This window comes from Dermacentor albipictus, chromosome 10, assembly GCF_038994185.2.
Source record: "Dermacentor albipictus isolate Rhodes 1998 colony chromosome 10, USDA_Dalb.pri_finalv2, whole genome shotgun sequence".
NCBI classification, from domain to species: Eukaryota; Metazoa; Arthropoda; class Arachnida; order Ixodida; family Ixodidae; genus Dermacentor; species Dermacentor albipictus.
In genome coordinates, this window is record NC_091830.1 from 69,415,911 (window position 1) to 69,429,014 (window position 13,104).

The window sequence follows — 13,104 nt, forward strand, 5'->3', positions numbered from 1 at the left end:
ACGGATTGAATTGAGGGCTCCTTTTACTAGCAGACACTGTATGTGTTCTTACTTCCGCTTGCCGTCTTCGCAGACGTGAACGGGACAAATCGATAGTAGAATGGGACACTACGACAAGCTGTACTGTAGTCCGGAAAGTGGGGCACGATTCTGGATGGTTTGTTTCATCTAACTGCTTTATACTGTGCCCTAAGAAAACACGTTGACCTAACGTGGATCCTAGGTATGAGGGCTTTAGTTGTGGGAATAAAAAAAAATAACACAGGCGTCTCTAATGCTGCCACATCGCCTTGCAATGCGGTTTAGTACTGCGCTTATATATCGCCGCTTATAATATCGCTATTATCGCCGCTCATATATATATTTTTAACGCGGCGCGCATGCGTAGATCACGACAAGAACGGAGCGTACGCGTGACGTGTAATGGATACCTTGTAGCTCTCGTCTTGCTCGAGACAGCGCTAGATGGGATCTTTTATTTTTTTTTTCGCAAGAACGCGAGCTCGCCGGCGACTCCACGCATAGCGCTTTACGTTTCGGCTTGCTTGCGCGAGTTTGCGCACGCGGGCACATCCGTGGTTTAGAAGTGCTGTCGCCACGAGCTGCAGACTTCAGCGAAACGATAACGTGCAGGGTGCCGGGGGGGGGGGGGGGGGCGCCTTGGCCGCAACGCACCAACGGCCCATACACCATTATGAAACATCGTGCCAGCGCACAATTGAACACGGACGAGGAGAGAAAGACAACACGAACACCGGACTTCAAGTTGAAGTCCGGCGTTCGTGTTGTCTTTCTCTCCTCGTCCGTGTTCAATTGTGCGCTGGCACGATTTTTTGATAATGCTAATCATAACCAACTAGCCCAGCTGTCCATACTTAGCCCATACACCAGACGGGAAAGGCGCACGGCGAAATTTTACGTATGCAGGCACCGCTGGTGGCTTCAGTTGTGTTTCTTCTCTCAGTTATTCATTAATACTCTTAAAAAATAAATTATGGGGTTTTACGTGCCAAAACCACTTTCTGTTTATGAGGCACGCCGTAGTGGAGGACTCCGGAAATTTAGACCACCTGGGATTCCTTAACGTGCACCTAAATGTAAGTGCACGGGTGTTTTCGCATTTCGCCCCCATCGAAATGCGGCCGCCGTGACTGGGATTCGATTCCGCGACCTCGTGCTTAGCAGCCCAACACCATTAACGCTTTAAGCTCCGCTAGCACATTACGGGGGTGCACAAGAACAAAGGCTCTCAATCATAAGGCATTTTTATTCATGACAACAAACAAACAAACACTCGCCATTGTTTCAACAAAAAACTGCTCTTTATGATGTTTCGAGTCCCCTACAGGGACTCGAAGCGCCACTTTCATTGCATTTCCATTGCACAAAGAACTAGGCCCGGCCCGCTTGAACCGAGGTATGATTAATCAGGAGAGCAGTGTATCTCAAAACTAGTGTTATAAAATTCCTTTTCTGGTCCCGAACCTTCTACAAAGTGGAAGTATATTGAATCCATTGTCTTGTTTACAACCTACATAGCCTTAATTCTTTCCGATGTTTGATGAATGTTATACATATTAACACAATCATATAGAGTAATTTACGATCACGCAGTTATATAGCAGCTGACACTTCGCAAATAGTTTCTTTTTGCCAGTGCATTTCAATCACTTTCAATTCATATACATTAACACTCATACAAGATTCGTATCGCACTCTTTTTTCATCACGTAAACTTCTCTTTTTAATATTGTGATAATATTTCTTTTTCACTGTCTATGGGGAAGCTTGAAATGCCACTAGAAGGAGCCGCAATGGGTCGCAGCGTCTTTTAGGGGGGAGGGGGGCACTTAGCCAGAGGCCGGGCGAGGGTAACTTGCACTGGTGTTCCAGCGACCTGCGCAACTTCCTCTGTTGCAGCACCGGAGAAGAACGCATTAGAAGCGATGACATTCATGTGAGTACCACTAACCATACAATCCTTTAAATGAAGTTGCTGGTACCATCTGAAATGGACATGTTTCATTTCAATTACTAGCGACCAAACGAATAGCGCCGGCGAAATCCTGACAATTGTCTACTAATGCGTAAGCATTCTTTGGCGCCACAAATTGAAGGGTAGACATGCATAAGCCAGCAAAGGCAAGTAAGTAAAAGCGAAGTAACAGCCGAGCCTTAATCATTCTTTGGCTCGGCTGTTATTTCACTTTTGCTTACTTCGTTTTCCTAGCTTATGCATGTCTACCCACCACTTTTCCTGTGCCCAAGAATGCTTACGCATTAGTAGACAATTCTCACAATTTATGTAGCCACTTTTGTGGCTTATCATGTCTGTCCTGCTTACACCACATCATAACGTTCCAAACACAATTAAGTTCATGGACTCACAGGGTTACAATATTGCTGTATTGCTGCGTTCTGTATAATTTTTTTTTAAAATCAGACGACCTGCATTTCTTCTGTGGAGGCTGGGAACCTGCTTCTCCTTCACCATAAATGTCTCGCTGTTTATTCTTCATCTGCGTCTTCTTCTTTCTTTCTCCTACACAGGTTAGAGCACGCAGTATATCCTATTTATTTATCCTATCTCCCTTTTAAATGCGTAAGCATTTCTGGGCTTACGCAACGAGAAAACTGTCCCTCCGTCCGTTCCCTAAGGTGACCACTTTCGAGACAGCACCCGCAGCAGCGAATGGACTCATCTTCGTGCAGCCTCTAGTTTCAACGCGAACGAAGCGGCGAGGACAGAGAACACATGGAGGTCTCAGCACACGCCTCACTATGCCACTTTCGCAGATCGCTTTCAAGATACGGGCGCGCTTGTGTCTCTTCTGAGCTAAGTAAGCGGCGAAGACACATCGCGCGAAGCTATCAGCAGTCGGCACTCTCTGTCGGCATTACAGATCGCTTTCAAGGCATGGTCCACGTGGCGGTGCCATACGAAGCCGACGCCCGAGTACGTTTGGTCGATGGCTCGACGCGGATAGATAAAGTGATAAAGGGTGATAGCAACTTATAATGATCGGAACGTATCAGCACATCTGGCGCGGCCGTCCGCACGCGTTCGTGTCGCCACAGCGTTGTCGTTTGTACTCGACCGATCAAGTTTCATAACATTGATAATGACACCGGGCTGCGTGGAGATGAGCGAGCGGCACAATGCTTATTTATACTCGGACAACCTACCAGAGGAGTTTCTGCGTGCATTTTTATGTTACGATGTGAGCGCGGTGACGTAGCATTTCCTTAGTCTGTCAGTCATCTGCTATTGCGTCGTTATCGCATCTACAAGCACCTAATTTATCACTATTCATATTGCGCAGTCCAAAGCTGGCTCCTTTGCACGCACACAAGTAATGCGGAAAATTAAGCTTTCAAGGGGGCAACACTAGAACGGTTATCTTTCTCTTTTATCTGCTTTCTTTATTGCGATAGCAATTACATGGACACTCCGGGCACATTTTTGCCGGCACCGTAATGTTCCATAAGAAGCCGAAGGGCGATTACACCGTCGCCGCGCGTCGTGTGCTGTATGTGCGAGTGAAGAAAGCACGAGAAACGAAGCCGACGATCGCGGCTCAATCTGTCACGCGGGAAGGAGGAAAGCGGAGAGCAAACGCGCAGCCTTCGGTCGCGCGAAAGGCCGTGGAGGGATGGGAGGGACGGAGAGAGGGGGCGCCGTTGTGCTCCGGCAGCAACTGCGCATTTCGCAACCGGATGCAAGGGGAACTACGATAGCAACTCAATCTCGCGTGCCCTATATGGAAGAAAGCGGGGGGGGGGGGGGGGAGGGCAGCGCGTAAGGGAGATGGTCGGCTTATGTTGAATTCCAATGGCGGAGTCGGAGCAAGCTTTTCTGCCCATTTCGGAGCAAGTTTGTTCCAATGACAGAGTGAGGGCGGGAGTAAGGTGTTCCAATGAGAGGGTCGGAGAGGATTCAGAGTGGGAGTCACTCCGTGGAGCAGAAAAAATTGGAGGACGCTTAAGCTTCGCCTTCAAGAGTGGAACGCGACAGCGTTCCCATCGACCCGCCAAGGGGTGTAAGACAATGCGCTACGGAGCAGGGATCACTTACGAGGCGCCCCGCATCGGACTTTGCGCCCACTTATCACACGGAGAGCATCGAGCAACGCAGTGTTCGGCGCGGCAACGAAACGTGCGCCTGAGCAAACGGAACGAACCAAAGAACTCGGTGTCTCGGAGGGGGAAACGATCTACGCCAGCCAAATGTCGTGATCGGCACGGGCAGAGAGATAGATAGATAGTAATCTAAAGAAAGGAACGGCGCTTGATTCTGCAACCCGCGTGGGAGCACGGCGAAGCGTCGTCAGGGGAGAGAGAACCGGACCGCGCACAGCCCCAATGCGCGTATGGCGCGCCACCTGTCGGGGCAGCGCCGTACATTGAGAGGAGGGGGTCTTCTGTGTTTGCCGCAAGATGGCTCTGCGTGTGCGGTAAGCGCAGAAGAAATGTAGCGGAAACGTACTTCCCTATCGTGTAAATGCGACTTCTGTAAGTTACAGGCTCAATAATTACCGATATACACCGCAGTATAACTTTCTACGGCACGTTTTCAAGGCAACACCGCGTTCACTAGACGCGCGTTTGTACCGCTTTCAAGCATTGAACTCCTGGCTGAGTGGTAGCGTCTCCGTCTCACATTCCGGAGACCCTGGTTCGATTCCCACCCAGCCCATCTTGGAAGTTGCTTTTTATTTATGAAGTGCCTGCCATGATTTATAGCTCACGGCCAACGCCGCGGACGCCGACACCGACGACACCGGCTTTTCTGCGACACGAGCTCCTTAACGCTATCGCGTTAAAAAGATGCTCCGCCAAAATCGGCGGAGTGGACCGGAACTCTGCGTGACGTATTTCCTTTACCACGTTTGTCTGCTGGGAGGCGCCACCGGTCACGACTCGCGAGGAAGTAAAAGCTGCTGCACGCTTGGCGAGATATCTATTCCGCACTTAAAAAAAAAACAGATGAACGGCGCTGAAGAGACAGGTGACCGGTGCGGCGGTGGTGGGAGCAAACAGCGGAAGGAAATGACAACACGCAAGGTATCCTGGGTAACTCGGTGATAGAACTTCCGCTTCCGGCGGCGCAGGTTGTGTTCCACTCGCGGATTTGGAGGCGTTGCTCTGCGCCAGAGTCGAGTGCTCGCTCGCGGATTCCGTCGGCTGCTCCGACTCCGCCATTGGAATTCAACATTAGACTCCGCCAACAAGTGCGCACTTTACGCGCCCGTGCATGGCCGAGCGCGCCGTATCTCGAAAGGGTTCTGCAGACGGCTCATACCTTTGCGCGCGCTGTGTTCTCGCCGCTATTGCGCTGAAGCGATAGACAGCACGAAGGTCACTTCGCTTGCTGCTGCTGCCGCGCTTGCTCACACCAGCGTTTTGACAGCGAGTGTCCGCGCACATAGAGTGGGATGTGTTCTTGCTTGCTTGTGCGCGCTGACACCATGCTCGTTAATTCAGTTAGTAAGCGGATGTTTATACGGCCGATAAAACTACCATCCTTACTTCGTATAGCTGCCTACTAATTTTCTATTGCAATCGATTGCGATAGTAAATTAGTGGACAGCTATACGAAGTAAGGATAGTAGGTTTATCGGCGGTATAAACTTGTAAACGTAGACACACTAACTAAATTAACAAGCACGGTGTCCGGCGCGCACAAGCAAACATGAACACATCTGACTCGATGACAGAACGCTGGCGTGGTGGAATGCGGCAGTAGCAGCGGACGAAGAGAACATCGGATGCCAAGCCCATCGGCCAGCGCAGTCGCATGAAAACAAGTAAACAATTATCTGGCCGTCATAACTCACTACTTTTGACTGAACAGGTTAAAAAGCGACGAAGCTAGCCGGGTCACCAAATTCAAGCTTCGACATGCAATAACGCACAACGTATGAGGGGGAGGGGGGCGTATTTGAACAGGTGAACTTTACGAGCGCGCCTTTCTGCATGTTTCAAGAGCTGCATTGCTGTTAGGCTGCTGGGCACAAGGTCGCGGGATTGAATCCCGGCCACGGTGGCAGCATTTACATGAGGGCGAAATGCGAAAACACCCGTGTACTTAGAGTTAGGTGCACGTTAAAGAACCCCAGGTGGTCGAAATTTCCGGAGTCCTCCACTACGGCGTGCCTCATAATCAGAAAGTGGTTTTGGCACGTAAAACCGCTAATTTAAATTTAAGAGCTGCATTGCATTGTGAGTGATAGCGGCGTCAACGCCCCCTGTAAGGATAGGCGCTGAAAAGAAATATGTTTATTAATAATAATAAAATGAAAACTTGTGTGTTCTTAACTCGTGACGAATATATAAGACTGACCAGGAATTTTATTTTAAATGAATGAATCTAACTGTGTCTCGCCTGAATTAAAAACGCTTTTTTGTTTCCCAATGTTTCTTCGCGCCAAACGTAGTCACGCTTCGATCGCTGCTCCCATAACCACCCTTGCTGACGTCGGTGACAATGTGAACTGAACCGCTTTTCGTCCGAAGCTTCGCGACCTATGTGGATCGACCTTGCAATTTTGTTCTCGCAATAAAGATAATTAAACTATTAACTTGAGGTATAAATCATTGCGTACTAATTAAAAGAAACGTCGACTACACTGGAAGGTCCTTTGGTTTTACCGCTACCAGTTTAGAGTTTGTTTCACCCATATAGTTGGCCCCACGTTTTCTTTAAACCTTTCTGCATGATAACCAGAACATCTTGCATATAGGAAGATTGCACTATGTAAAACGTTGTGGTAAAGAAAATATGAGCATTCATTTCGTGCATATAGGAAGCCGGCGCAACACATACGTGTTTTTCTGTAATTATAGACATGTTGAATAGCTTAGAACGTTCAACCTACAAGTGGTTTAAACAGAATTTTTCGAGGCTCCGTAGCCTGTATTGTCCAACGCCACTGGAGACCTGTAGATGGCGTTGCTGCTTACCTCCAATGTAGAGGGCTATGAAAATCCAAACGACTGCTGCACCTGAGGACACTGAATATTCCGCCATGCAGTAGCCAAGGCCAATAGCTTGCGGCCCAAAAAATAGAAAAACCAACAATAACATGCCTGCAAGAGAAAAAGAAAGAGAGAGAGAGAGAGACGAATACAGCGAATTTTAGTGGCATGACCGTGGCTTGACACTCACCTCCATTTATCGCCATAGCCATCCCATTTTATGCCCACTGCCAGAATTCAGTCACCCCAGTCTTGCGTCAGCTGGCACCGTCGTATGCCTGGAAGCGTTCTAATGCCGTCGCACCGTCTAGTTTTCTGATAGCTTTGACTGCGGCTACCTTTCCTTGAGACCCATGATGCTTACCTCATGTGCGCCTCCGGTTATCGTCTGTACGCCTTACATGGCCCCCCACAACTGTTTTTACCGCTCGTCTTAATCTCAACCTGAATGCCGGCTACCTCCGTTTGGTCTTTGCTAGACGCCGCCGTCTTCTTTTCTCTTTTGTTGCGCAGTTACTAAAGGAAACCAAAGAAACATGGTAAGTCGAGCTAGATTCAAGGATAAGGTTTCTGTAATAATCAATTCGTCATTCATAGCGAAAACAGAGCATTTGTGGTATCCCTCACGTGACGTCAGTACAGGGAGCGGCAAAGAAGGGACCACGTGATGATTTCGTCAATTTGACCGTCCTGGCGTGGGCGATTCAAATCGAGGAGAGACAGTAGCAACTCGCGCGGTAATTTTCTACGCGATAAAGTAATTTGTAGGCAGTTAGAAAACGGGGATAGGCTTCTCGACAAGAGCCTTTCTATCTAAGTGGGCTTAAAGTTTTTTAGCACCCCTTTACCTTTTCCTGAATCGCCAATTTTAAATGCCGATTTTCAGTTCCCTCGGCTGGTGCGATTATTATGCTGTGCTTGCACAATTTTCTGCTCGACAATAGCGGTAAGCATCTGGTCATAACTGGGTAATGCCTGCTGGATGATATCCGAGTAACTTTTATTCTTCTGTACATTTGCTCCGCATTATCCGCGTACTCTATGACATTAAAATTTAAAATTTCAATTTATTACAACGTACTGTATCAAGTGCACGAGCAGCCAGGGAATATCATAGATCGGCAAAATAATTGGCAATAACTCAGACCCATCCATATATTTTTCTTAATCACTCACTCACCAAAATTCTACTAAGCCGAGCTCACTAACCAGAATGTTACTCACCACAATTCTATTTAACCTGACCTCATCCAGACTCAAGCGCCCAAAAATTATACTCAGCCAGGCTCACTCGGGTTCAGGCTCACCGAAATATTACTAAACCGAACTCACTTGGACTAAGGCTTACAAGAACCAGACTCAGCTAGCCCATTCAGACTCGTGGGTTTACTCGTGATTCCTCAGATTTACGTAATTACGGATGCATTCATACTAACGGAAGCGTGGAATCGGACTCTATGAAATGTCGTGGAATCGCGCCTTCCCGCTTTTGATCTGAACTCGCAGGTTCATTTCTCACGTGAATTACAAGATCACCAAAGGACCACTGATACAGAAAATTATCAGCGCTTACTTCAAAGTCACGTTCACACTTACGTCTGCACACATGCGCTGTGACGCACTGACTAGCACACTCTGCTGCTCCCACTAACACGTACCTGTTCATGCTCGTAATCACGTCCATGCACGCTCACCGGCGTTTAACGACATTCAAAGCAAGGTGCCGAACCGTATAAAATACCGGTTCGGTATAACGTGCACGAATTTCGTTCCGGCTCAGTTCTGGCTTGTACAAATAAAAAAATAAGTAACTCGTCACCCCTGCCTTCCGAAAGTGCATGTCCAGCGAAGATGTTGCAAAACCATCATTACAACTGCTCAAATGGGTATGCAATGCTTTATTGATGGCTCGGATGCTTATTTTGAGCTTGTCCTTTATTGAAACGTACGCTATTATCTGTGTTCTATGGGTGATTGCAAGGAATGTATGCACTATTCGCTTCACTTTGCTAAGCGTTTCGCCTTAAAGCGATATGAGGCATTGCATTTTAACGCGATAGCGTTAAGGGGCCTGCGTCGCAGGAATTCCGTGCTCAGTTTATTTCGAAAAGAGGCGATACGGACACTGAGTCACAATCACGGCACAATTCCAACAGGACGACAACATATACAAAGTACGAAGCATTGTATACACGACACGTTTTCACAGAAGTGTCGAGCCCTCACTCAGTAACGTGTAACCACAGAGACCCACGGAAACCCACAGCTACACATAAACTAATTGTCACATTTTATAAAATGATGTTCAATATATAGTGTACACGATGGTTTTGCGCAATGATGATGTGACAGAGACCCTTTACATAATTTTGTAGTGATGCTACGAGATGTGTATATACAAAGATGATCATGTATACGAGAGCACGTACACGCAGACATCACGGGCACATACATGCCATACGCGTCCGTAAGACACCGACAGGCAACGGCATGACCACTTTTGATGGAACTCCTCTACCCAAAGGAAGAACCACTCCTCCGACAGAAACGACAGTAGCTCAGAGTAGAGCTTCTCCAGAAGAGGAAACAGAGCGCGGTGACGATGTCCCGCGGCAACTGCCTCGCACCGGTTACGCCATAGACAAAAGGCCCCCGCAGCAATCAAAAGCCGCACGAAGCGGCCACGTGGGCTGCGACTAGATGTAATGAAGCGGTTAACTCCAAGGCCACGGAAACCGGCTTGCACGGCCCTCCTAAATACCCTAGCAAGGACGCATTCCAGCAGCACATGTTTGTACGATTTGTTTAGGTTGACCAGCCATGGTGCCCTGACATATCCGGAGCGGCCGATTCCGCGGCCCCTCCGCTTAAGCAAGGTTTAAGTACGGGCTAGTTGGTATTCCATGGTATAAATCGTCACTTACAGCGCATACATAGACGGAGGACAACAAAGGACGACGTATAGACAAGCGCTGCAGACTTCCAACTGATTTTTATTTTCATTCCAATGAACATACCAGAATTATCATTGCAGCAGCAGCGATTGCCGATGGCGACTCGGTTAGTAAGCCATCAATCGCACTAACAGACAAAGAACTGGTATTCCTGAGGTCGCACATGCGCTATCGTACATCTTAGGTAACAAATTCTGAATGCCTTCGCATGTCGGGTTGCTGCTTGTAGAGGGCGCTTTTGTCTTGGTGTTTAGGGTATACAAGTTTGTTTCTGAAAATAAAAATCAGTTGGAAGTCAGCGCTTGTCTACGTCGTCCTTTTTTGTCCTCCGTCTATGTATGCGCTGTAAGTGATGATTGATACCTGCGGTTAAGCGCGCTAGCGTGTTCTCGCGCTCTATTCTTGAGAGCCGTGTTCTTCTTCACCGGCTCTGTAGGCGATAGCCGCGCCGCTACAAGGTCCCCATCCTAGTGCAAAGCACGGTTGTTGTAATTTACAGCTTCGCTGTCCAACCACATTGACAAGCGTGGATTGGAGACCATATTTTTAAGCCACAATGTCAGGCAGGCCAATCCCTGACATAGTGCAGTCTAAAGTGCAGTGAAAGGGAAAAAAATGGCATCCACCCGAATAGTAGCACGAAACTACAGAGGAAGCCACCTAGCGACTGAGCAAGCTACAATTCGGGTGGATATGTACTTGCCTCCCCCTTCCCGGCTTCCGCAGAATTGATTTGCCATTCTAAGGTGCAATGTGTTTAATTCGTTGCCATATTGTCGATAAACAGGCCCGTACCATTATTTTCTAAATACCGTGCGATTAATTCTCGCTTCTTGTGGGCGCCGCCGAAGCCGCCTTCCAGACACAATGCCGCTCGTGAGCCCTGCTCAGTACAAGCCAACCTGCTCCATTTGCAAAATGTGTGCAGTGCGGTGGCTTTGCCTCAACATACCTACATCTGCGGCGGTGTACTTTTTACAGGGGCATAGTGAAATGCAGTTGGACTACATTGAAGCTAATTACACCTGTGGCGTTGTTCTTACTCATTTTGCGACTGATTCTCGCTTATTTTCTCGTTGAGCCCTACATTTTGACAGCTTTTTCCACTCTCCACGAGGGAGGCGCAAAAGCCGTTCTTTTTTCTGGAAGTGTTCACAACATGCCCTCAGATTAAAAACATGGGGTTTTACATGCTATACCCACAATATGATTATGAGGACCACTGTAATGTGGGGGACATCCGAATTATATTTTGGCCACCTGAGGCTCCTTACCGCGTACCCAATTATCGGAACACGGACGTTTTCCATTTCGCCCTCATACAAAGTCGGCCGCTGTGGCCGGGATTTAATCCCGCCGCTTAAAGGGCATCTCACCAGGTCTGGCCATGTTGAGCTGACAAGCGTAGCGCATACAATGTGCGCTAACAATCGGGCCTGTTAAGTATTACACGCCTGCGTGCCGCGGAAAGAGCTTAAATGTCAAAACAAACACCGTTCGCTCTTCTCTTCGCGGGGGCCACGCCCTCAGCCAGACAGTCGACGTCAATCGCACAAGTGCGCCTACGTACATGGCAGTGTTGTGACGTCACTCAGTTACACGTGACCTTGAGAATTATTCAAGGCGACATTAGTGGGGGGATTTGTTTAGTCTGTTGGAATCAATCGTACAAACCGAATGTCTGGGTGTTTTCGTATTACTTCGTACCGCATCAAGAGAGATGCACTTCCGTTTCGTCTGCTTCTTGCCACCGTCGTGCAGTCGCGCGCGCAGAGAACGAAACTATGTCATGTTCTACCATCTCGCAGTGCCGCGATCACGCTCTCTCATCCTCTGCCGCCTGCCTCAGTGCTCGTGACGGTGGCACTGACTTACACCGCTAATCCAGTGTTCTCGTGCAGAGTGTGCAAAATCGTCTGCTGCGCGAAACAAGACGGACGCAAGCCACGCGTGCATCTCTGTCGGGGCAGCACGATAACGGCGGAGTCGGCGGTTCGCTACTTCGGATGCGTCGACATGGGATCCACGGCCTAGTCGGTCGGGGTCGGGACTTAAACGAGGGGCGTGGTGTCGGCAACCTTAAACGAGGAGCGTGGTGTCGGCGTCGGCAACCTTAAACGAGGGGCGTGGTTCACTACTTCGGATGCGTCCACGCGGGATCCACGACCTAGTCGGTCGTGGTCGGGACTTAATACGAGGCGCGTGGTGTCGGCGTCGGCAACCTTAAACGAGGGGCGTGGTGTCGGCGTCGGCAACCTTAAACGAGGGGCGTGGTATCGGCGTCGGCAACCTTAAACGAGGGGCGTGGTTCACTACTTCGGATGCGTCCACGCGGGATCCACGACCTAGTCGGTCGTGGTCGGGACTTAAACAAGGCGCGTGGTGTCGGCGTCGGCAACCTTAAACGAGGGGCGTGGTGTCGGCGTCGGCAAAAGAGCCCACCCAGGGGGCGCACGTACCGAATGTGGCTGCCGAGTAGTGGCTGAAGCTGTAGTGGACGGCGCACCACGACACGCTGAAGAAGACGTGGTAGAGGAAGTCGAAGGCGAAGTGGGCGAAGATGAACTCGAGGCCCGGGATGCCCGTCATGAGCTGGACGTCGCGAGCCCCGCTCAGGCGCTCGGCGACCGGGAACGAGCCGTACGCGGCGAAGCCCAGCGAGTAGGTCAGGGACGGCACGCGCATCCAGTAGTACCAAGCAATGAATCGTGAAGCGAGGACGAGTACTTCGGCCCGCACACGAGAATATTTCAGGATAGTGACGGTGACGTTGAACTGCGCCGTCGGCTGCGCCGTGAGCGCGCGAAGCCAGGCCGTGCCCACCAGGTTGACGACGATGGGAAGTGTGACGTCACTCGTCGGGTTGGGAATCATCCGTATGCTGCGCGGATGAGAGATGTCATTGCGTTGTCAGTGCGCAATGTGTCGCGAAGATACACTGCGCGCCGATTCGAGAGAGAAGCATTAGCATCTCCGCATGTGTAACTATACTCGGTGATTTCATGCAGCGCTCGCAACTGGGTCTGTCCCTCACCGCAGTTCTGCTGAATGCGCAAGTCACTGCACCTGCCGTTGCAAATTCAGTTCGCGTTCACTTGTCAGGCCTCCTGTCTGCAATTTTTGCATGTTCAGTGACAGAGTCGAAAAGTCGTCGAGCTGCCCGTCTGCACAC

General features: G+C 49.5%; 1 protein-coding gene across 1 annotated transcript in view; it reads right to left on the reverse strand.

The window, feature by feature from the left end:
• LOC135899525 (phospholipid-transporting ATPase ABCA3-like) overlaps window positions 1-13,104 on the reverse strand; it is a 138,310-nt gene that overhangs the window by 38,877 nt on the left and 86,329 nt on the right. The window contains exons 17-18 of the mRNA XM_065428809.1: window positions 12,392-12,813; window positions 6,964-7,089 (exon numbers count right to left, since the gene is read on the reverse strand). Of these exons, the coding sequence (XP_065284881.1) occupies window positions 6,964-7,089; window positions 12,392-12,813 (548 nt within the window). The remainder of the gene's footprint in view (window positions 1-6,963; window positions 7,090-12,391; window positions 12,814-13,104) is intronic.